This window comes from Archocentrus centrarchus, chromosome 9 (assembly GCF_007364275.1).
Source record: "Archocentrus centrarchus isolate MPI-CPG fArcCen1 chromosome 9, fArcCen1, whole genome shotgun sequence".
Taxonomy (NCBI): Eukaryota; Metazoa; Chordata; class Actinopteri; order Cichliformes; family Cichlidae; genus Archocentrus; species Archocentrus centrarchus.
Genome location: NC_044354.1, coordinates 14456792 through 14478130, shown reverse-complemented (window position 1 = coordinate 14478130; position 21339 = coordinate 14456792). Strand labels below are relative to the sequence as shown.

Genomic DNA, 21339 nt, shown 5'->3' with positions numbered 1-21339 from the left:
CACACCCTGTTTTGTTGCTACTAGGTATTCAAATATGTCAAATTGTATAATATATTCAAAATGTATTTCTTCTACCTTGTATAGTGTATATTTTTTCTATTGTTGTATAGCACTATTGTCATATGTTATGATGCATATAAACTTAGCACAAAAAGTAGTGAAATTTGTGTTTGGTCAGTTATTTTTTTGTTGTAACAATGCTTCTTGGCAATAAATCTTATACCGTTAAGCCTGTTTTTTTTTCCCCCTTTAAATGTTGCCACATTTGTGAGGAAAATGCATTTGTGGGTTATACCCACGAAAAACTTGCCAAATCCTCTCTGCCAGTGCCGCTGCAATGTGAATTTCCTAATTATGGGACAAATATCTATCTGGGACAAAAAGCTATCTTGACCTTTAAAAAATAAAAAAAATAGCACACTTGCATTACGTTCAACTAACAATTTCAACCAAACTTGTATAGTAGTTTTTGCGTTTTATATTTGGGTTTGTCAATAACTTTCATAGTATTGTTTTCAAATTCTGATTACACTTTTGCTTTATCTTGGTCCAGTTGTAGGGCCATCTGTTTTCCAGTGTCAATGTTGATAACTCGTCGTGTGTTGACTCGTGGAATGAGCGGTTCTGCGGTCTCAGTTCCTCCTGAGCTCATCCGATCCGCTCTCTGCCTCTCCGAGAGTCTCGAGCTGTGACTCGCGCAGGGCGGCCTCTCATTGGCTGTCGGCGGGCACCCGGAGCAGGTCGCTCTCCTCGGTGCTGAAATCGCAGCTCGTCGTGACCATGTAAACGGCGATGAGGCTAAACGGACCATCGGCCAACGAACACCAAAATGGACGATGATCTGTTCCAGCTGAGACAGCTGCCGTGAGTACAGCGCAGTCTGCACATCGACGCCTTTTGGGGGTTTTTAATCCTCCCTTTTCAATGTGTTTGTCCGATGCGTCGCCCTCTGACGGCTTCGCATCGTGTTTGATTAGCTCACTGGACCACAAATAGCTCGAGGCTGCTCAAAAGCAGTGCTCATGTAGTTATGTTATCCTCACATGTGTTCCCAGATAGAAGAAGGAAAACAAAGAACAATAACACGGCATCTTCTCCCTCCGCTGGCGGTGCATTTTTGTTTATAGGCGTAGCATCTTCCTAACAAACTATTTATTTACCCGAAGCAGCCTGGCTGTGATTTCTAAGCTTAATAAGTTTTTCACATTAATTTCTTTCGTTATGTTCGCTGGCATAAGATGAGTTATTACAACCCTGCTGCACATACATTAAGGCTGGCCCATGAAAGTCTAGCCTAGCCTTCATGAGAGATATTTAAAGAGTAAAATAATGGGAGTCTCCTCCAAAAATTGCCATCCAATAATTACATATATATTAAACAAGCTGCTAAAAATTAAAACAAAATTTCCTTTTTGTTTCAAAGAGAAGGGAAAAATGTCACAGCAGCCATTGCTGGATAATTACCTACTCTCATGCGTGCATTTCTTCCCAGAGAGATTGAAAGGGGAAATTATAGTGTTTACAGGAGAACACAGACCTCCCCGGAAATCTCACAAACTCATCTGTAACACTGATAGGCTACTTTCCACTGCAAGTAGGCTATGTTATGTAATTACTGTGATTAAGACATCCCACACTCCATGTTCTTTTTCAGTCTTTCACCCCGAACAAACGATCAATTATCCGCATGTAGAAGATTATTCCTCCCATCTTTCACATGTTCATCTGTTAGTTTTTATAAGCTTGCCAGACAGTGAAGTGGAGTGTGCCGACCTGTCTGCTGGCCTGACACGGTTTGTCCATTGGAGAATACTATCACCCGTCCACAAAATCAAAGCCAGGAAAAGCTCATATCTCCAAGGCAACAGCCTCTGACTCTCATTTGCACTCAGCATTGCCCTGGCACCAGCCTTGCAAAACTCCTGTGACCTGCCATATTGTAGATAAGTTCATTCTCCAGAGCTTTAGAGATAAGATATACTGTATACACTTATTTATTTATTCATTTTTTTGTAGTGTTGTTCGCTTCCGTCGCACAGGTGAGAGCACACGCTCTGAGGAAGATATTGAGAGCAGAGAGCAGGATGCCAGAATTGCAGAGCAGACTGATCAGGAGGCTGTGGCGCTTGCCGAGGGGGCTCCAGTACCTCGAGAATTTGCCAATCCGACTGACGGTATAGTATGACATGGCTTCATTTCTCTCAGACAGCTGTTTTGAGTCTTTACATTTTCCTGCTCAGCTCAGACTCAAATACAATCTTGCTTCACCCCCTCATTCTCTCAGACACATTCATGGTGGAAGATGCTGTGGAAGCCATAGGCTTTGGGACATTTCAGTGGAAACTCTCCATCCTTACTGGCCTCTCCTGGGTGAGAACTGCTTTTTAATTTAAATGAACATCATACAAAGTATCATGACAGCCACATATGAATTTACTGCGCATCTGTTTTTAGATGGCTGATGCTATGGAGATGATGATCCTCAGCATTTTAGCTCCACAGCTCCACTGTGAATGGCGACTGCCCAGCCTAGAAGTGGCACTGCTTACATCGGTAATGGCTCTCTAATGTCTGTGAAGTCCTCCGGCTTGCAGTGTGATACAACTGTCCTGGCAGTTACTGATTAATAAGTTCTCAGGGATGATTTTGTCAAACCAAAACAAAATACAGCCTACAGTTTGAAAACAGCCCTTGCATAAGAGGGCGTGCACACTGTGTCAGTAATGTGTAGTAGCGCTCTGTTGAAGTAAAACTTTAGGCTGCTGCTGTCACGGCTGGGTGCAAAACTGAATACAACACACAAGGAACACCACACTATCAAAATAAAACAGGAAGTGGAACTAAACACAAAACACCCAAGAAACCCAGAATAACATACAACTAACTAACAGAAAACCTAACTGTAACAAACTGAGGATCTAAATAATAAAATCCCACCAGCAAAAAATACAACAAAATGGAACTACACAAAAAAAGAACTCAAGACTCTGGGCCACCGGCCCACAACCATGACTTCTGAAGTATTCACAATCCCACTGTGATTCATTTCTCTTTTTTTTTTGGTATTGATACAGGCAGTGTTCATTGGGATGATGATCAGCTCTTCTCTTTGGGGAAACATATCTGACAAATACGGCAGAAAGACAGTAAGTTCAAGCATTCAGTTTGTGGTCCAAATTATTTGCATATGTATCACTGTTTCTAGCAGAGTTATGGTTTCTGGGTTTCTAAATGGAAGGATTTGGTAAATATTGGTCAACAAGAGTGAGTCATTTCATTGTGCTTTGTGGAAATATGCTGTATCATTTATTTACACTGATCAAGCATAACAGTATGACCACTGACTGGTGAAGTGGCAGTTCCTGTGGGGTGTTCCTAGTCTGCAGTGGTCAGTATCCATCAAAAGTGTTCCAAGGAAGGAATAGTGGTGACAAGGCTCACTGATACACGTGGGGAGTGAAGGTTGGCCCATGTGGGTCAATCCAACAGACAAGCTACTGTAGCTCAAATTGCTGAAAAAGTTAATGCTGCTTCTGATAGAAAGGTGTCAAAATACAGTGCATCACAGTTTGTTGTGTATGGGGCTGCATAACTGCAGACCAGTCAGGGTGCCCGTGCTGACCCGTTACCCACCAAAAGTGCCAACAATAGCCACGTGAGCATAGGAACTGAACCACAGAGCAATGGAAGAAGGTGGGCTGCTCTGATGAATCACATGTTTTTTTTTACATCACGTGGATGGCCGGGTGTGTGTGTGCGTCCCTTACCTGGGGAACACCTGGCACCAGGATGCACTATGCTGCAGACCATATACACCCTTTCATGGAAACAGTATTCCCTCACGGCTGTGGCCTCTTTCAGCAGGATAATGCACCCTGCCACAAAGCAGAAATGGTTCAGGAGTGATTTAAGGAGCACAACGAGTTTGAGGGGTTGACTTGGCCTCCAAATTCCCCAGATCTCAATCCAAGCAAGCATCTGTGGGATGTGCTGGACACACAAGTGTAATCCATGGAGGCCCCACCTCACAGCTTACAGGACTTAAAGGATCTGTTGCTAACATCTTACCACAGCACACCTTCACGGGTCTAGTGGAGTCCTGGTCTCGATGGGTCATGGCTGTTTTAGCAGAAAAAGAGGGACCAACACAGTATGAGGCAGGTGGTCATAATGTTATGATTGATCGAGTGCTCGCCACAGGGTGGCTGTAGGTAGAGCAGGTCACCTACTAATTGGATGCCAAAGTATCCTTTGGTAAGATACTGAACCCCAACTTGCTCTCTGATGTGTTCATGTGTGAAGGTTAGATAGAAAGCACTAGAAAAAAGTGCTTGTGTGAATGGGTGAATGAGGCATGTTATATAAAGTGCTTTGAGTGCTCAAAGTAGAGTAGAAAAGTGCTATATAAGAACCAGCCCATTTAGCAGCGTGTTATGTTTTGATCATATACACACACAGGGTCTGAAGTTGAGCGTGCTGTGGACGATGTTCTATGGCCTGATGAGTGCTTTTGCACCTATTTATGGGTGGATTCTTGTCCTCCGTGCACTGGTGGGCTTCGGCATTGGAGGAGCACCACAGTCGTAAGTAAACCTTCATCTTGCTAAAAACAAACAAACAAACTGTAATGTATTGGAATTGTGTTTATAATAAAGTATCTCTTTTTATAAGGGTAACGCTGTATGCTGAATTTCTGCCTATGAAGTCCAGAGCTACATGCATATTGCTTATTGAGGTATGGAATACACTGGATAATTATCTCATGTTATATAATTTCAACACTTAATCTTTCTCACCCCCTACAACCTGCATTCACTGCTGTTGCAGATATTTTGGGCACTGGGCACTGTGTTTGAGGTCCTTTTAGCAATCCTGGTGATGCCCACTCTGGGCTGGCGCTGGCTGCTTGGACTTTCTACCATTCCTCTCTTCATCTTTGCCATCCTGTGTTTTGTAAGTATGTTAGCAGTCTTGAACTGCTCTACAGCTTGAAACATAATAGATTACATCTTATCAGCATTCTTTTTTCTTTTTCTTTTTCTTTTGGGGTGGGTGGGAGCAGTGGCTGCCAGAGAGTGCCCGATACGATGTGTTGACCGGGAATCAGGAAAAGGCTCTGAACACGCTGAAGCGCATTGCCACTGAGAACGGAGCACCCATGCCACTGGGAAAACTAATTGCTGCCAGACAGGTGGAGTGTGTTTCTGCAAGGCACAAAAACTCTGAATGCAATTTAGACATTATGCAGAGGTCTGTCATACTCCCATCTGTGTTTTTTTTTTCCATGTCTGCTTTTTTATTAGGAAGATCGTGGGAAGATTCAAGACTTATTTTCATCTCACTTCCGCTGGACCACAGTTCTGCTGTGGTTTATTTGGTAAATTAATGAATGATGACATCTTTTTCTCAAAACCTTATGTTTGCATACTCCAGGATTTTACCTAAAGCAAATCTGCGTGATTTCATCCTCTGTCTCTTTCTGCAGGTTTGCAAATGCGTTCTCTTACTACGGGCTGGTGCTGCTCACCACAGAGCTGTTTCAGGAGGGAGGCGCATGTGGAAGTGAGTCAGACACTGACAGACGGCCTCACACACATCAGGATTGTTATATTTTTTGCAAAAAGCATCACAGACAGTAGGGTGAGCTCTGGATGTGAAGCATCCTGTTTGGTGTATCTCCCTGTAGTGTCCAAAGGTAACAAGGAGGAGGTCCAATGCAGCTTAGAGTGTAAATACCTGAATTCTGATGACTATAAAGACCTGTTGTGGACTACATTATCTGAATTCCCAGGTACAGATTGCTCTTTTCAAAATGTTGTTCAATATATTTCAAGCCAAACAATGCTGTGATTACTACAGAGATTAGTATGAAATTCCGTTCTAAATTATGCACCAATATCACGATCATCTGCTAGTTATTATACATTAACACAAATGCCTCTTGTCTTCTTGCTTCAGTTGTTGTTCTTATGTTTTTTCATACACTAACACAGGTTCTCATTTTTTTCTCTGCCATGTGAGAATATGCAGTTTGATTTAAGGGACTGAATATGCTGATGTTATACAGGACTGCTGGTGACACTGTGGGCTATCGATCGACTGGGAAGAAGGAAGACCATGGCACTGTGTTTCCTCGTCTTCTCTCTGTGTATCATTCCACTCTATGGCTGTGTTGGGAGGTAAAAAAAAAAAAAAACTGTCCATAATTAAGATTTAAAATATTGTAAGAACTGGAGAGGCTGTGTGTTTACTGACAAACTTTGTCCCCTGCAGAGCCTCTATGACGGTGTTGATATTCATTGCCAGAGCATTTATTGCAGGAGGGTTTCAGGCAGCCTATGTGTACACCCCAGAGGTAAGATTTGTACACAGTATGCAGATTGTGCTGGTATTTCGTAAAATATGTTTTTAGGGCAGCATTGAAAAAAGGCAGCCTCCTGTGTATTTCTGAAACGCTACAGGTATATCCAACAGCGACCAGGGCTTTAGGACTGGGAACAAGCAGTGGAATGGCCAGGGTTGGTGCCCTAATCACACCATTTGTTGCCCAGGTAACACAGTTTTATTATAACACGGCACAAAAACTTAAAAGTGTTTGTATTACATATTGTGCTTGTCCCTGGGCTTCATCCTGCAGGTGATGCTGGAGTCCTCGGTGTACCTGGCTCTTTCGGTGTACTGCTGCTGCTGTCTCTTCGCTGCCGTCGCCTCCTGTGCATTGCCAATCGAGACGACAGGCCGCAGCCTGCAGGAGTCCAGCCACCGTGAGTGGGGACAGGAGATGATGGGTCGGGCCTCCTCCCACAGCTCTGGAGGAATCCCTCACTCCAGCTCCGGCTCACAGGGTTGAGGACACGTCAGCTGGAGCACAGCTGAGAGGAGACCGCAGTGAAGAAGCGAAGCAAGGAGAGGCAAGAAAGCAAAACCAGCTCTCTATGTTCATCTCTGCCCCCTTCTATGATTCTTCAGTTTAGTCACCACAGTGGCGGACAGCCAGGCAGCACAGTAGTTACATGTACATGTCACTGCACTTATAGTCTTTAAACACCATTGCTGTCAAAGGTTTGCCACTGTTTAACTGCACACAGGGTAATCAGAAAGACCAAATGACCTACATGAGTGCAAGAGCAAATGAGGGAAACTCGTGAAGAAGAGAGAATTCTAATACTTCAACCAAAGTATTTTAATCCTGCTTTTCTAATGCAAGAAAAGCAAAAGGGAGTACGTGGGGTCTAAACAACTATGTTCTTTTAAAAAGCCTTAAAACTACCTATTTAGCTTGTGGTTGAGAGACCTACTCTTAAACCTATGAGAAAGCTGCTTCTGCTAACATAGTGGGCATAAATACATATGTAAGAAACAGCATTATCCTGTGCACACAAATTGCCTGCTGAAATACACTAATCACACTTTTTTTTTTTAAAGGGAAATTCCACACAATCAAAACACCAACAGCACCTGAATGAATAGGGTTTATTTAAATTAAAAATTTCAGCTGTGAGGGTGAAAGGAAGTCACTAAGTTTCATACACAGAGCATCCTTTTCAAATCCTGTGTTATATGTGTTGCTCTTGTATCAGTATTATTTCACTTTTAAACATGGAGGACATTCATTTCCTGCTAACGACCCAAGGAAGATGCATGTAATGATGAAAAATACCACCTCATCTCTTGATTATTGTGAGGGCAGATTATTTATACCAAGCTAAAGGATCTGTTGAAGCCTTCATCAGAACATATTAACATCAGTAAAATAAAAACATTTCATATTTACTGCACAAATGGACTCCACGTATCCTGTATTCATGTTAACATTAAAGTATTTGATCATTTAAATCTGAGCATTTTCTCAATACCCAAAAGCTGACGGAGCCTAGTTAGTAAGTTTTACATAAAAAAAAAGACATTAACACATGTATATGGTGTCATGATCTATAGACTGTGCTGCATTTCTTGCTCTACTTCAGCAGACTTTGATGCTGCGCTCACGTACATCCACAGTGGGATGTTACATTCTGTCTTTCTGTAAATAATGTATTGATACCTGGTTTAGTTGTTGTCTTTGCTTTTGTTTGTAACAAAGGTGACGTGGAGACGGACCGGGGGAAGTTGTGTTTAAAAAATGAAGACAGGCTAATGAGCACAGGTCTAACGAGCTGTTACCTACCAGTGTTTTGAGATAAAGTGCTCGTTAATTGTCTGTGTGCACAGATTCTTGTCAATGCACTGGATGTAAATGTGTATGATACTGTAGTGTAGTAAACAACCTTTCAAAAATAAGTAGCTGTCATGTTGTCATTTGGTATTAATTTTTTAAAAATTATTTATAAATTTTGCATTTAGTACAAAATTGATAAAAAAAAATATGTACACTTCATACATTCTAAATCCTTTTTAAATGGTCTAAATTTCACATGGATTTAAGTATGATTTTGTTACGTAAGTGCAGTCACTTAATTAACCATGTGAATCTTGTCCTTGACTTTGCAGATGCATGAGATTGTTTGAAAATAATGCTGAATACTACATTAGTAGTGGTAATTTGATGTTGAACTGTGAAAAAGGAGTGTATCGATCACTGCTTCCACACTCAAATTCACAAGCGAGCTTTGGGACCTTTGCCTTTTTGTTCCACGATCTGACCGAAGAGCCTCGCTGCTTCCTCGGCGCAGCCTCGGTGGATGGTGAGTCCGAAACCTCCGTGGCCGTAGTTGTGTATCACCTGAATAATACCACAATATTTTAGAAAATGATTGGTCATAAATATGTATTTAAAGTGCTGCTGCTTCGATCTTAAAGGCTACCTCTATTGGGGTTGCACCAGACCATATGGTCTCCCTCTCCAGTCGGACTTTGCTGCGAACAGGCCTGAGGCCAGACCAGTCATCGACTTTCCTGGCATGCTGAGATAAGAGAACAAGATTAAAGCTTTTTCAAATTGGAGAAAAACTAAAATGGAACAATGGGAATGCATGCAACTCACAAATTGCAATTTTTTACACTGAATTGCTTCTTTTTACTTACACGTTTCAGTAAAGCTGAAACACAGAATAAGTTTTCACAGAAGACTTACTGTAAATAATTAACGACAGTTGACTCATCAAATCTTTTTACGGCCTTTTGAAATCATCGTACCTTGAGACTAGGCTCGAGCTCACAAGCCTTTTCCCAGATTTCTTTATGGTCAGCAGAGCTGTTCTGTTCACTCCAGTTTCCTATGTCAAATATTCCACCAACTGTCACAAGACGACTTCTGCAGACAGAGAGGTTCTGTGCGTTGATAATAACAGCTCTCGCTTTCTGGCTTCCCCTTACTCCAATCCCAAATCAATACTAAAAAGTGCTGTGTATAAGCAGGTGTCAACATAGTGGCTGGACTACTGAGAGTAACCACTGAAGCTACTACATTTAACAGAAATTTGTAGGTAAAATATATAACATGCTCTAACTGCAAAAGTAGCAATACTACAAGCCAACACTGAAAACTATAATAGATACAGCTGTGTGTGGTTCAGCAGTTAAGTGCTTATCAGTGTGGTGTGCTATTTAATCTACCCTGGAATGATATATGGTGAATTGTAGGTTCCTTTTTTAAAATCGTGGGTAATAATCCAGTGCTTCAGCCAGGGAGCATCCACCTGAAATACAGACAAACACCTGTTGCTTCAGTTATTCCTTTATCACGTTTGCAGTACATTTTCACACAGCCCTATTCATTCTCACTTTCACTATCTGGCCACGGCCTGGTTTCAGGTCTGGATCTGGCTGGAGTTCGCCTGACCACATCCCACTGCAGTTCATGATCACGTCTGCCCCAGTTTCAGCCAGCTAAAAAAAAAGAAAAAAAAAAAAAGGCCCGGGATGATAAGAGGTAACAAGCATGGTGAGAGATTAACATTTGCTGAGCTCGTCTAGAGGCTGTAAAACATTACAACATTCACTCATAAATGTTAAAACAGTGCAGACTGGGTATAAGTAAGCAAAACAACATAAAAGTACATTCAATGGATAATTTATAAGGTACACCTGCTCAGGTCCTCATTAATGCAACAATCTAATCAGCCAGTCTCATGGAAGCAACTCACTGCTGATCAGCTGGCTGTTTCCCACACAGCGAGAAACTATCCAGTGAGTAGCAGTTTTTTTGTTTTTTGTTTTTGTTTTTTTTGGGGGGGGGGGGGGGGGGGGGGGGGGGGCTTGTTGATGTCAGAGGTCAGACGAGAACAGCCAGACAGCCTCAAGAAATCATGTTAACATGTTAAATCTCTGAGGAATCACCTCCTCGAGTCTATGCCACGAAGAATTTAGGCAGACTGGAAGGTGTACCTAATAAAGTGTACAGTGAGTGTATAAAGAATTTGCTACCATAGTACACTGAAAAGTTTGACTAACCTCCTTGAAGGACTTTATTTTCCTGTGGTAAAATTTCACACCCCTTTTTTGCAACCTGAAAAAAAAAATGTTACATATTATGTGTTACTTTAAGAAACAGTCATACTAAACAGACGAGGATAAGGATACATATGATCTGGGCCCAAGACTGGATCCAAACTGGTCACTAGTCTCTATTAATTGTAGGGTACTTGAAGACTATACATTCATTACTCTTATTACTAATATGTAACAGGATTAACTCTCAGTTTGTGGCCACTAAGTGTAAACTACTAAGTTGTGGTCTAAATAAAAAAAAAATGCTGATACAAGACGAGAAATCACTGAGGTGATTAGATGATCACTCACCAGTCCATGAGCCAAGGTAAGTATGTTTTACCCTCAACCATGAGAGCGGTGTTGAACCACCCACACCTGAACAAATAGTAAGAAACAGATGAGTTTCGCTGAAACCGTTGGTTACACATTCACACAACAATACAGGTAACTTTTAGTTGAAATCTTGTACTACAATATGTTGCTTAGCATGCCAAAACTAGATGCTGATTATAAACACACATAATGTTGATTTTTTTTTTTAAAAATTCAATCAGGAGGAGAAGAATCTTTTATCAAGCTAAACATGATTTTAAGTAGTGTAATTTATTACCCGACATTTTTTATGGTGGAAAATTCTGTGGGGTTAAGATTTGTGTGTCTGTTTTGTGAGCGGAATCCTGCTGTACCTCTAAAGCTTGAAACACAGCAGTGTCTTAATGATACAAACCGTTCATATTGTATGAAACAGCTGAACATGTGACTATTTGGGGGGGGGGGGGGGGGGGGGGGTGTCTCCTTTATTGGCAGCTTTTAGCAAGAACTTACTTGTATCCAGGAAACAGCTGCAGCTCTCGCTCTGTGAGCTGCCTGAAGCCAAGAACGCTGTCCTTAAATGAGGGATCCTGCAATCAAGAGCAAGCCACTTACGATGAGAGGGCAGTCTTATTAGTTTCAGTTTCCAAATCGCATCATCCTAAGAGATGCACCCACTGTGAAACTCTGAGCTTCATGTGGCTAATAACTGATATATTTTTTTGGTTGGTGGGTTTGTATTTTCATCTTGAATAAAGAAATCTTCAACACAGAAAGTTCCTCAAGTGCATCTTGAAAACCCACTCGTCTTTACTGTATTAGTTTATCTGTGTAACTGGGCTGCTAATGCGTGGGTCTCCTGGTGATGACTTGTTAGCTGACTCTTTGATTCATGATGAATCAAATCATGTCTGTGTCACAGATTCCTCTCAGTGCTGCTGTTTTATGGAGGTCAGCAGCTTTCTGTTTTGCTCTATTATGGTTTTTGTTTCATTATAAATTGAAGATAAAATATAAGCATGAAAAAAAAGAGGGTTTTAAAGTCTTTAAGTTTCATCAATTGACCTTTGAATATTTAACCAGCACTAAACTAATGTGACACAACAGAGCCCACTGCCATCTGTAAATATGAGCTTAGTTGCAAACACGCAGAAATCAGTCAACAATCCCTGCGTCAGCTGACGCAGTTGTGGTCAGACGTTTACAGCCACTCATCATGGGAGTGAATGTCATGTAATTTTGGGCTTTTAATGATTTCTTTGAACTGTTCTTTTCCAGGGTGAAATGACTGTACAGCTTTAATAGCTTTAAAAAACAAGAATTGGGTGTGCAAGTTTAAATTTATTTGGGATTTTCTCTAATCAACAAGGGGCAAATACATACACACACTCACTTAAATCTTTTAATAAGTGGCGTTGAAGGTGCTATAATGTATTTTAACCTGACAAGGCCAAACCTTATTAACTTTTTGTAAGTGATTATGATAAGCGACAACTGGTAGTTTCTCTTTGCCGGCATAAGCACTCAGCACTCACTGGATTGATCAATACTCAAAATAATGGGAAAGTCCATGGAGCTCAGTGAAGGTCAAAGAAGAATAATTGCAGACTGTAAAGGTCTGACCACGACTATATCAGTGCATCTCCATTCATTACCATCAGACCACCTTAGCAGACATTTCCACAACCCAGATACTGAACTGCTGGCAGTGCGACTGCATCTTTACTACCCAGGAGTTTACACATGGATATTGTGTACATCTCTGCAGGATGTCATCCGCTCTGTTACAAGACTTCAGACTCTTGTGCTTTCTAGTATTTCTTATGTAATTTTACAACTTCCCCAGTCTTGATCATCCGTTACAAAGCACCTTTCCTGCAAGTTCTTCCCCATTGTTTGTTATAAATATCTGTGGTATTAAGATCCAGAATCCTAATTAACCAATTGTCTGAGTGTAAAGACAACCCTTAGTGAGGCATCTCTTTATAGTTCCCAACCTCTGCAGTCAGCTGCAGTTGTGTGGCTGAACAAAGCTCTACTTCAAAGCAAGTAAAAATTAATCAGCTTTATTTATTCTAGATACTGCTGTGGAATGTAATAAATTTGTGAACAAAATGTTCGATCTTGCGCTTTAACGATAGATGGATAGATAGCTAGATAGATAGATAGACAGGCAGATAGACAGACAGATAGATAGACTTTTGTTCTTGGTTGTAAAAGGCTCCCTACCAAGAATAAATCTTATCTTTGAGGTCAAAGATATTGCGCAGTTCCAAAAAAACAGAAGCACTACTCACTGATGCTGGTTCACGGCAGAGGTTGTAGCCAGACTCAAGGAATATTCCCATCTTTATGGACTCGGGTGAACTCATAAAGCTCAGCAAGTAGTCAAATGTCTCCTTATTCCATTTTCTAAATGTTGGGGACATATAGGATTAATGTGGCAATGTCAATGTTTGTAGATAAAGAGGAAAATCAAAACGGAGGTTAAACAGAATATACTCACGTCTCCTGAACATTGCCCTTATCATACAGGTAAGGCTGCCAGAAGCCAGCTGCTCCATCACTGGTGGTCAGTGGAGTGAACTTGTCTGCATACACCTCGATGGTCAGCGGACTGACAATAGAGTGATAGCGCTCATAGATGCTCTGAGCTGTTGACAGACCAATGACTCCAGCTCCAATCACTGCCACTCGCATCTCTGCACTAACATCAGACACAGTGAGACTTACTCACCCATGAAGGAATCAAAGATAACCATTAACCAGGAGACTGAGCAAGACTGGATTCATGATTGACATTAGAAAGATCTTTTAATTTTTTACTAGTTCTTCTTTAATCAGAACGAATTCTTTGAAATTATATATTAATAAAAATGTAAGTCATTTCAACAGTAGAAGTCAGTTATTATATATGCATAAGTAGTGTTTATAACAGAAATGAAACTAAAGACCTCAAAAGACGAAGTTCACCCACTGATCAAACCTGCTGTATGACTACTGTAACATGAGCCACAGCTGTGAGGTACTTGTGATTTCCACGCGGTTATTATTAAAAGTAGAGTATTATGTAACACTGGTCAAACAAAGTATGCATCTGGGAAGCAGCAACTTAGTTACTGAAACCTGAGTAAGAGCTGCATGATGAAGCAGCTCAGATGTACGTGAGGTCGACATAATCCACTAAACAGAGACTTTATACACTTCAGATAACGTTTCGCCTTACCTTCAGGGTGGTTTTCCGCCACTGTGGCAAGCCTGACTGAAGCGTTCCCAGCTTCCCACTGGTTCACCTCTCTCACGTAAAAGAGGCGGAGACTGCAGGCGCGCGGCACGCAAGACGCGTTCGGGTTCTGTAGTTTAAACCACAATCAGCTGACTGTCAAATTGCTCTGGCGATATCGCCTGAGATTTAATAAAACTGCAAAAGCATCACGGCCGGCAATTATAGTACTAAGCAAACGTCTTGAGCTACCCTCATTGCTTTACATTTTGCTAGGAAAATTAGAAACAGATGCAGTGACTGAAATGTGTGCAAACATAAATGGAAATACAGTATATAAGGCAAAACAGAGCTTGTACAATTTTAACGAGATTAAAAGTCAATTTTTGACCACCTTTATTCTTTAACACAGCCTGAACTTCATGTGCAGTCTTCAAGAGTAGTTCTCCAGGCTTCTTGAAGGACATTTATTCTGTTCTCTGTCAAGATGATCCCACACTGCTTCCGTAATGTTGAGGTCCAGGCTCTGAGGAGGTCAATCCATGACTGATAGTGTTCCACTGTGTGTTTTTTCTATCCAGGTATGCTTTTACTGCATTAGCAGTGTGTTTGGTATCATTGTGATGCTGAAAAAAAATCAAGCTGTTGCCAATCAAATGCTTTCCATATGGTACGGCATGGTGGATCACAAACTGAAGACTTTTCACTCATTCTCAGTCCTCACTCATTTTAAAGCTCGTTAAACAGATTTTGAATCTATACATGCTGTGTTGCTGAAGTTGTTCATATTGTTTTTCATATCCTGAAAAAGTCTTCAGGTGTTGCATGAAAATACCAGGCAGTTTAGTGCAGGCTACCCTGGTTAGTTTGTAGTACTGTGTTGAAGTTTATAGTAATGCACTATATTGGACTTGTCCAGAGCGGCTGTGGTGTTCATGGTCAGTGTTAGGTTACATCAAGGATGCCAGACAGGAATTCAGATTTAAGGTGATGATGCTGATTACATTCACTCAGTGAATTCTACCTCTATAGCAGCTTTGTTTGTGGTTGGATATCAGCCATGATAGCTTGTGAAACATCTGCTTATCTTTTGTTGAACTTAGTTGTCTAAATCCACAAAAATTTAGCAGCACAGGCCAGCTTGATAAGATTCTGTACAAAAAAAAAAATCTAGTTCCGCTCTCAATAGAAATTATTGTGACTTATTTTTAAGTGATTCTTTTCCTCACACTGTGGCTGCACCATGACAAACAATCTCCCTTACCTGCCGAATCCCACTTTAATTCCTGACTATACTCATTTCACCCATTAGGTGTGGAGACAGTCAACAACAAATTAAGAATGGCTTCTTTATAACTGAGACCATTTCTGATGAACAGTAGATGTATCAGCTGAAAATCCAGATGCATCTCTGAGGTCCTGTGCTAGGTCTTTGCTGGATTTTCCTTATCTTTAAGAATGTGAGTTTCAGATATTGTTCATGAGCTGTTACTATATACTATTACACCATTATATTCCCTTAATAGTGTAAATATATTATTATGTTTTATTATATGTCAATATGTGTTGTCTTTGGGACTTTTTGGAGATTTAACAAAAGAAGCTGAATCCAGTTCTGTGTTTTTGTGACAGGCTGCTACTGACAAAGTGCAATTTAAAATGGGTTCTGTGCTAAGTTGTCTGCACAACACTGGTTCATTCATAGGTCAGGGTTGAGTGGTTTAACAAACAAACAAACAAAAAAACGTTCCTCTGAAAATGGTCAAATAGAATGACTGAACTTGGAAGTGAGTGAAAAAACAGCAAATGTCCAAAGAAGAACTTTCAAAGACCTCCAGAAAGCCTAATAAAATATTGCTCAAGACTTTTTAAAAACATTCATGAAAGTCTGGCTCCTTGGAAACAAAATATAAAGAAATGAGGGGTGACTTGAGACTTTTTGCAACTTAGTAAAATAAAATCCAAAAATATAATCAGTTTTGCAGATGTTATAGGACTGAGCTAATTAGCTGGTTGTCTACTGTGATTAGAGGATTAATAATAGGCTAATCACCTTGGACGGTACTCCCAAGTAGGAAGACGAATGAGTTTCCAGTTTTCCCACACTACTGACATTTCCATGAACGCAGCAGTAGTAAATGAACCCTGTCACAGCGAGGAGCGCCGTCGAAAATGCTGCTTCCCCGTATCAAAACTATGGATTTATAAAGAATGACTGCACGTACACTTTTCACATTAGTACAGATTTATGTAAAATTATACGGATATGACTAATAATCCTGCACACTAATAGGATAACTTTGTTAACAGAGAATAAAAAGTAACTTTAAAAAAGAATTACTGATATATTGACATGCGCTCATTAGGTTAGTGAGTAGGTTTTCACTTAAGTTAATGTTTTGCTTTTATATTACTGAACTTCCTGCCACAACTCGTTCACGCCCTGATTACAACATCCACACAGCTGGTGTTTACCTCCATGTCTTATTCAGTCTCTTGAAATGGAACGGCCGCTTCCACGTTCCACGCAGGAAGCAACTAGCAGCGACGACGCGGCCACAGACCATAGAAACTCAACTGGATTCAGCGACTTCAGGCAAAAGTAGTGACGGGACTGCCGTGCCGAGGCTTCGGAGCGTGTGTCCTTAAATCCAGGAAGTCTTTTCTGAGTGACGTTATATAAAACGCAATGGATCCCCGCAAAATGTGTGCGTTAATGTTTGTGTTGGAGTTTCGCCAGTTTGCCTGCGACAAATAGAGGAGCTTGTTTTAATGGAGCGGCTAAAACACTATCCACAGTATTCCTTACTTCGCGCCATTACCCATAATTCATAGCAGAAGCCGGTACTTTACTTCCGTTTGCGCTGTTTACGGTTACGGGCTTATACACTTGCGTTCATTTAAACATTTTGACACTGCAGTTTCTTTTACCTGGCATAAATGTTACCACATCGGAGGTGGATACATTGCAAGGATGTTTTAAAAAGCATCGAGGACAATTCGGTAACAGTGCCTCACCCGTCACTTGTGTAAATGACATGAAATTATCAATTACCTTGTTTTTTTCCGAAGGTGTTGATGGCGAGGAATCACGTAATTATAAGAGCACCAGATTACCTTCAAAGCAATAAAATCAATAAAGTAATGCTGAACAAACAAGGCAACGTTTTCCTTAAAGCAGCTGTAGAGCCGAGCCAGAGCATTGGCCAAGCTAAGCACTTAGCATGGGTCATGCTAAGGGAAAGTGGAGTGATGGAGACAATCAGCTGTTCCTGTATCCCGGGATTGGGGAAATCATGTACTGATGCGGCACCTATTCTGTGGAAGGTATATCACTTATCTGGATATCAGAATGTTCAGATCACAGAAACAGAAACACTGGACTGGCCGAAGGCTGTGATCGGGGAGACACGCAGCTGTCATCTTGCTAACTGCTACGTGTTTACATGTGGAAGGCACGCAGTGTTAAAGCTTTGTGTAGGCTGTATACTGTAGTGTCAAATTATAAATAAAATAACGTAAAAAAAATAAGAGGCTGTACATTAAAGGAAAACTTAAAAGATAAGGAAAAAATAGGTAAGAGGATCCGCAACTGGGTAGTATAATTTTGGGGAAAAAGAACAAATTTACAGAATAAAATAATTTGAAAAAATGTACAGACTGATATAGTGACAACCGATAACCGCACAAGTTGAATCCGAGCTCATGTTCCAACTAATAAAGCCGCCCGTTACAGCACAAAGTAACCGAATTTTGTCATTAACTCTGGCAAAAACTTTGGATAACCAGATGTATAAAACCGTACAGTGGAAGTAGCAGTCTGTCATGGCAGCCTACGTATTCTCTTCCAGAAACCTGTGGATTCAGAAGTATTTCTCTTTCATTAAGGTGAAGTGTTTGCAACTAGAATACAACACCTCATCTATGGGTATCATCTAGGCCAGGGATCCTCAAATCCAGGCCTCAAGGGCCAGTGTCCTGCAGGTTTTAGATGTGTCCCTGATCCAACATACCTGAATCAAATGGCTGAATTACCTCCTCAGTATGCAGTCAAGTTCTCCAGGGTCCTGCTAATAACTTCTATATTTGACTCAGGTGTGTTGAAGCAGAGACACCTCTAAAAATTTGCAGGACACCGGCCCTCGAGGCCTGGATTTGAGGATCCCTGATCTAGGCAGAGGCACATATATCCAAGCATATACAGACTTGCTGGGGATACTTGTGCAGCAATGCCTCCTCAGTAATGCTAGTGTGAAAGGGTTTTCTCAAAAGCTGGAGAGGTTATTTCCAAAAAAGGGAAACCGACTGAATCAGAGCACAGTGAAAAATATATCTTAATAAAAATGAATAAAGTCACCATGACCCCAGTATTCATAAGCACAATCATTATACTATCTTTTGAAAACACTGCAACAGTTTTAAACATCTTGTATCCAGTTGGATTGAGTTCAACACTGACTAAAATCATACTGACTAGTGTTTTGACATTGATAGACCTGTTACCATTACCCATGCATTAATCAAAAACCAATTAGATGAATGAACCACACAAAATCAAGTTAAGGTGTTTGAGTTTGTATTCTTGGCAGTGATTATTCCCATGCTACACTGTTGCAACCCAGCCAAGAGGCCATCACAAATAGCTGAAATGACAATAATGTCAGGGTTAGGCTGTGTGGCAGGAAGAGGTGGACCCAAATGCAGGACGTGAGACAGAACTAAACTCAAACAGCCTTTTTTGCTGGAGGTTAACAGTAAACAAAATCTCAACCAAAGCTGTGCTGAAACTAGCGCGCGCACAAACACACACACACACACACACACACACACACACACACACACACACACACACACACACACACACACACACACACACACACACACACGGCGGGCGGGGGTACTAAACTGAGGAAGCACAGACAACAGCAGAACAAAGATCAGAGAACAACCGAGGGCTTAAATACACACACTAATCAGGGAACACGAGACTGTCAAAATAAAACAGGAAGTGACCGACGATGACGCACACGCAGACTTTACAAAACACGAGGCATAGGATACACAAGATACAAGGAATAAAGACAAAGACAACCAGACACCTGAACACAGAGACACAGGAAGGACAACACAAGGAGCAGGGATTCAATATAAATACCAGAAACTGCACATGAAACCTTGAGAAATTGACTTTTTTTTTTTAACCAATTGTCTGGAAAGCTTCAAGGCTTCGTAAGGCGTCATCTGGTAGAGCGAAGCTTTTCTCAATGCAGGTACCAGTAACAGCACAAAGGCCATGCCCTGTGGACTGCTCCAACACTAAAATGCGCAAATAGCCCCCAGACTGTGAGTGTGATGGGAGGAGTTCAACTACCTGGGGTCAGCCATCCAAAGCAACGGACAGTGCACAAGACAGATGAAACAGAGAGTACAAGCAGGGTGGTGAGGGTGGAGACTGTTGTGTCAGGGGTGATTTGTGACAGAAGGACAGCAGCAAGAGTGAAAGGGAAGATTTAGGTGACGGTAGTTAGACCTGCTATGACTTTGGTGATGGTGATGGTGGCCCTGACAAAAAAGGCAGGAGGCAAAACTGGAGGTGGCAGAACAGAAGATGTTAAGGTTTTAGTTGGGAGTGATCAGGATGGACAGGATTAGAAATGTCAGAGGTGGTTTTGAGACAAAGTTGGAGAGGCAAGGCTGAGCTGGTTTGGACATGTGCAGAGGAGGGTTATAGATATATTGGGCTAAGGATGTTGAAGATGGAGCTGCCAGGCAGGAGGAAGATCTTAGAGATTTATGGAGTGTGTATGGCTGTAGTAAAGGAGGACATGTAGAGAGCTGATGTAACAGTGGAGGATGCTAGGGATAGGATGAGATGGAGACAGATGATGCACTGTGTCGACCCCTAAAGGGAGCAGCTGAAAGAAGAAGTAGAAGACTGTGAGTGAGTGTGATGGGACCGTTACTACTGCATATGCATCAACTTTCACTGCTGCTTTCTTGGTCCATTACTATGTAACCTTCACATGCTCCTGCTTGGTACTATAATAAAGAGTTACAACATATGTTATCATTCTTGTGCAGATTATACATAGTTGTATTGGCCATTTTCCTCCAATGATCTAACTTCTGTTAACTTTTGTTGTTGGTCCAAAAAGTCAGAGACAGAGAATTTGTTCTTATTTATGGTCCCTTTCTCTGAAGCATACTGAGCAAGTCTGGAAACTTGGCATCATTTTTGGACAGTAATCTCAGTTTTAATAAGGTTACCTAAACTACTTTCTGTCACTTAAAAAAATAATATCAAAAGTTAGAAAATTCTTACATGAGAAATCTGTTCATACATTCATATCAAGCAGGTTAGACAACTGTAATGCTAATAACCTTAACACTACTGCAGGACTTTCCAAATATCAGTGAGTCCTTATGCATGTATTACCCCAGTACTGAAGTCAGTTCATAGGCTCCCAGTTCAGCACAGAATTACCTTTAAAATGCTCCTGTTTGTTCATAAAGCTCTCAGTGGTTTGGCCAACCAGTACATTTCTGATTTGCTCAGTTTCTCTAATCCAACCAGACTTCTCAGGTCATCAGGTGCTATTCCCAGCATTAGATCTCAGAGTGCTGAGGGTACTTTCAGTTGCTGTGGTCCTGTTCTTTGGAACAAGATGCCTGCTGACACGAGGTCAGTTACAACTGTGGCTACATTTAAAGACAGACTCAGAATCAATGACTGCATAAAAGACTGTATAAGTTGAAATGACTGTATATGTTGTTTTCTACCTCATTGCTCAGAACCTTTTTACTCACACAGCTTTGCAGTTAATAACTGTGTGTGTGTGTGTGTGTGTGTTTTATCTTTTATTTTATTTCTTTGTCATTTTTTTTTTATCTTCTCCATTAGCCATATTGACTTTATGTGTAATGAAATGAGCCACACAAATAAAATTGCCATTGCTGTCACATGAAGTCACATCTCAAAGCAGATTTACTGGGACACAGACACATGCAGAGGCCACACTTTAAGTATATCCAGAAATGGCATTATGTTTATTTATAATAACAAAAACAGTCACAACAGTAATAATAATAATGGCAGTATTGTTGTTATTGGGTTACTTTAGGTTGCATTCTGCACATATTTGAGTCAAATCAAGGCTATTTCTAAATAAAACAGTAAAACGCATATAGCAGACATTTTAGTCCAGCCCTTTACAGTTTTTTAAAAAATATTTATTTCTTCTGTTTTTAAAAAATATATATTTTGTAAATACCTACCCATATTTGTCTTTTCAGATTACCTTGCTTTGTTTTCTATTCTATCTTAATAGCCTGTTATGTAAAGCTGAACTGCCTCGTTTAAAGGTCGCACACAA

The 21339-nt window shown here is 40.9% G+C and overlaps 2 protein-coding genes across 3 annotated transcripts; one reads left to right on the top strand and one right to left on the bottom strand.

Annotated features, from left to right (window-relative positions):
* The first annotated feature begins 664 nt into the window (after window positions 1-664).
* Window positions 665-7893, top strand: svopa (SV2 related protein a). Its single transcript, XM_030737489.1, has 16 exons — window positions 665-864; window positions 2017-2174; window positions 2285-2370; window positions 2455-2553; window positions 3075-3146; window positions 4459-4583; window positions 4672-4735; window positions 4828-4953; window positions 5063-5191; window positions 5304-5377; window positions 5486-5562; window positions 5687-5791; window positions 6068-6179; window positions 6274-6355; window positions 6462-6551; window positions 6638-7893. Exons 1-16 carry the CDS (start codon window positions 830-832, stop codon window positions 6848-6850), a joined length of 1647 nt encoding a protein of 548 aa, XP_030593349.1. The 5' UTR covers window positions 665-829; the 3' UTR covers window positions 6851-7893.
* Window positions 7458-16773, bottom strand: LOC115785694 (D-amino-acid oxidase). Of its 2 annotated transcripts, none has more exons than XM_030737490.1 (11): window positions 16442-16773; window positions 13250-13450; window positions 13041-13155; window positions 11257-11333; window positions 10741-10806; window positions 10393-10447; window positions 9724-9828; window positions 9556-9638; window positions 9136-9253; window positions 8805-8903; window positions 7458-8722 (listed from the first exon to the last, which is right to left on the bottom strand). In XM_030737490.1, the coding sequence occupies exons 1-11, from the start codon at window positions 16531-16533 to the stop codon at window positions 8597-8599; spliced, it is 1137 nt and encodes a 378-aa protein (XP_030593350.1). In that variant the 5' UTR covers window positions 16534-16773; the 3' UTR covers window positions 7458-8596. The 2 variants fall into 2 exon arrangements, with proteins under 2 accessions (XP_030593350.1, XP_030593351.1); XM_030737491.1 differs by lacking the exon at window positions 16442-16773 and adding an exon at window positions 13970-14031.
* Between the last annotated feature and the right edge of the window lie 4566 nt (window positions 16774-21339).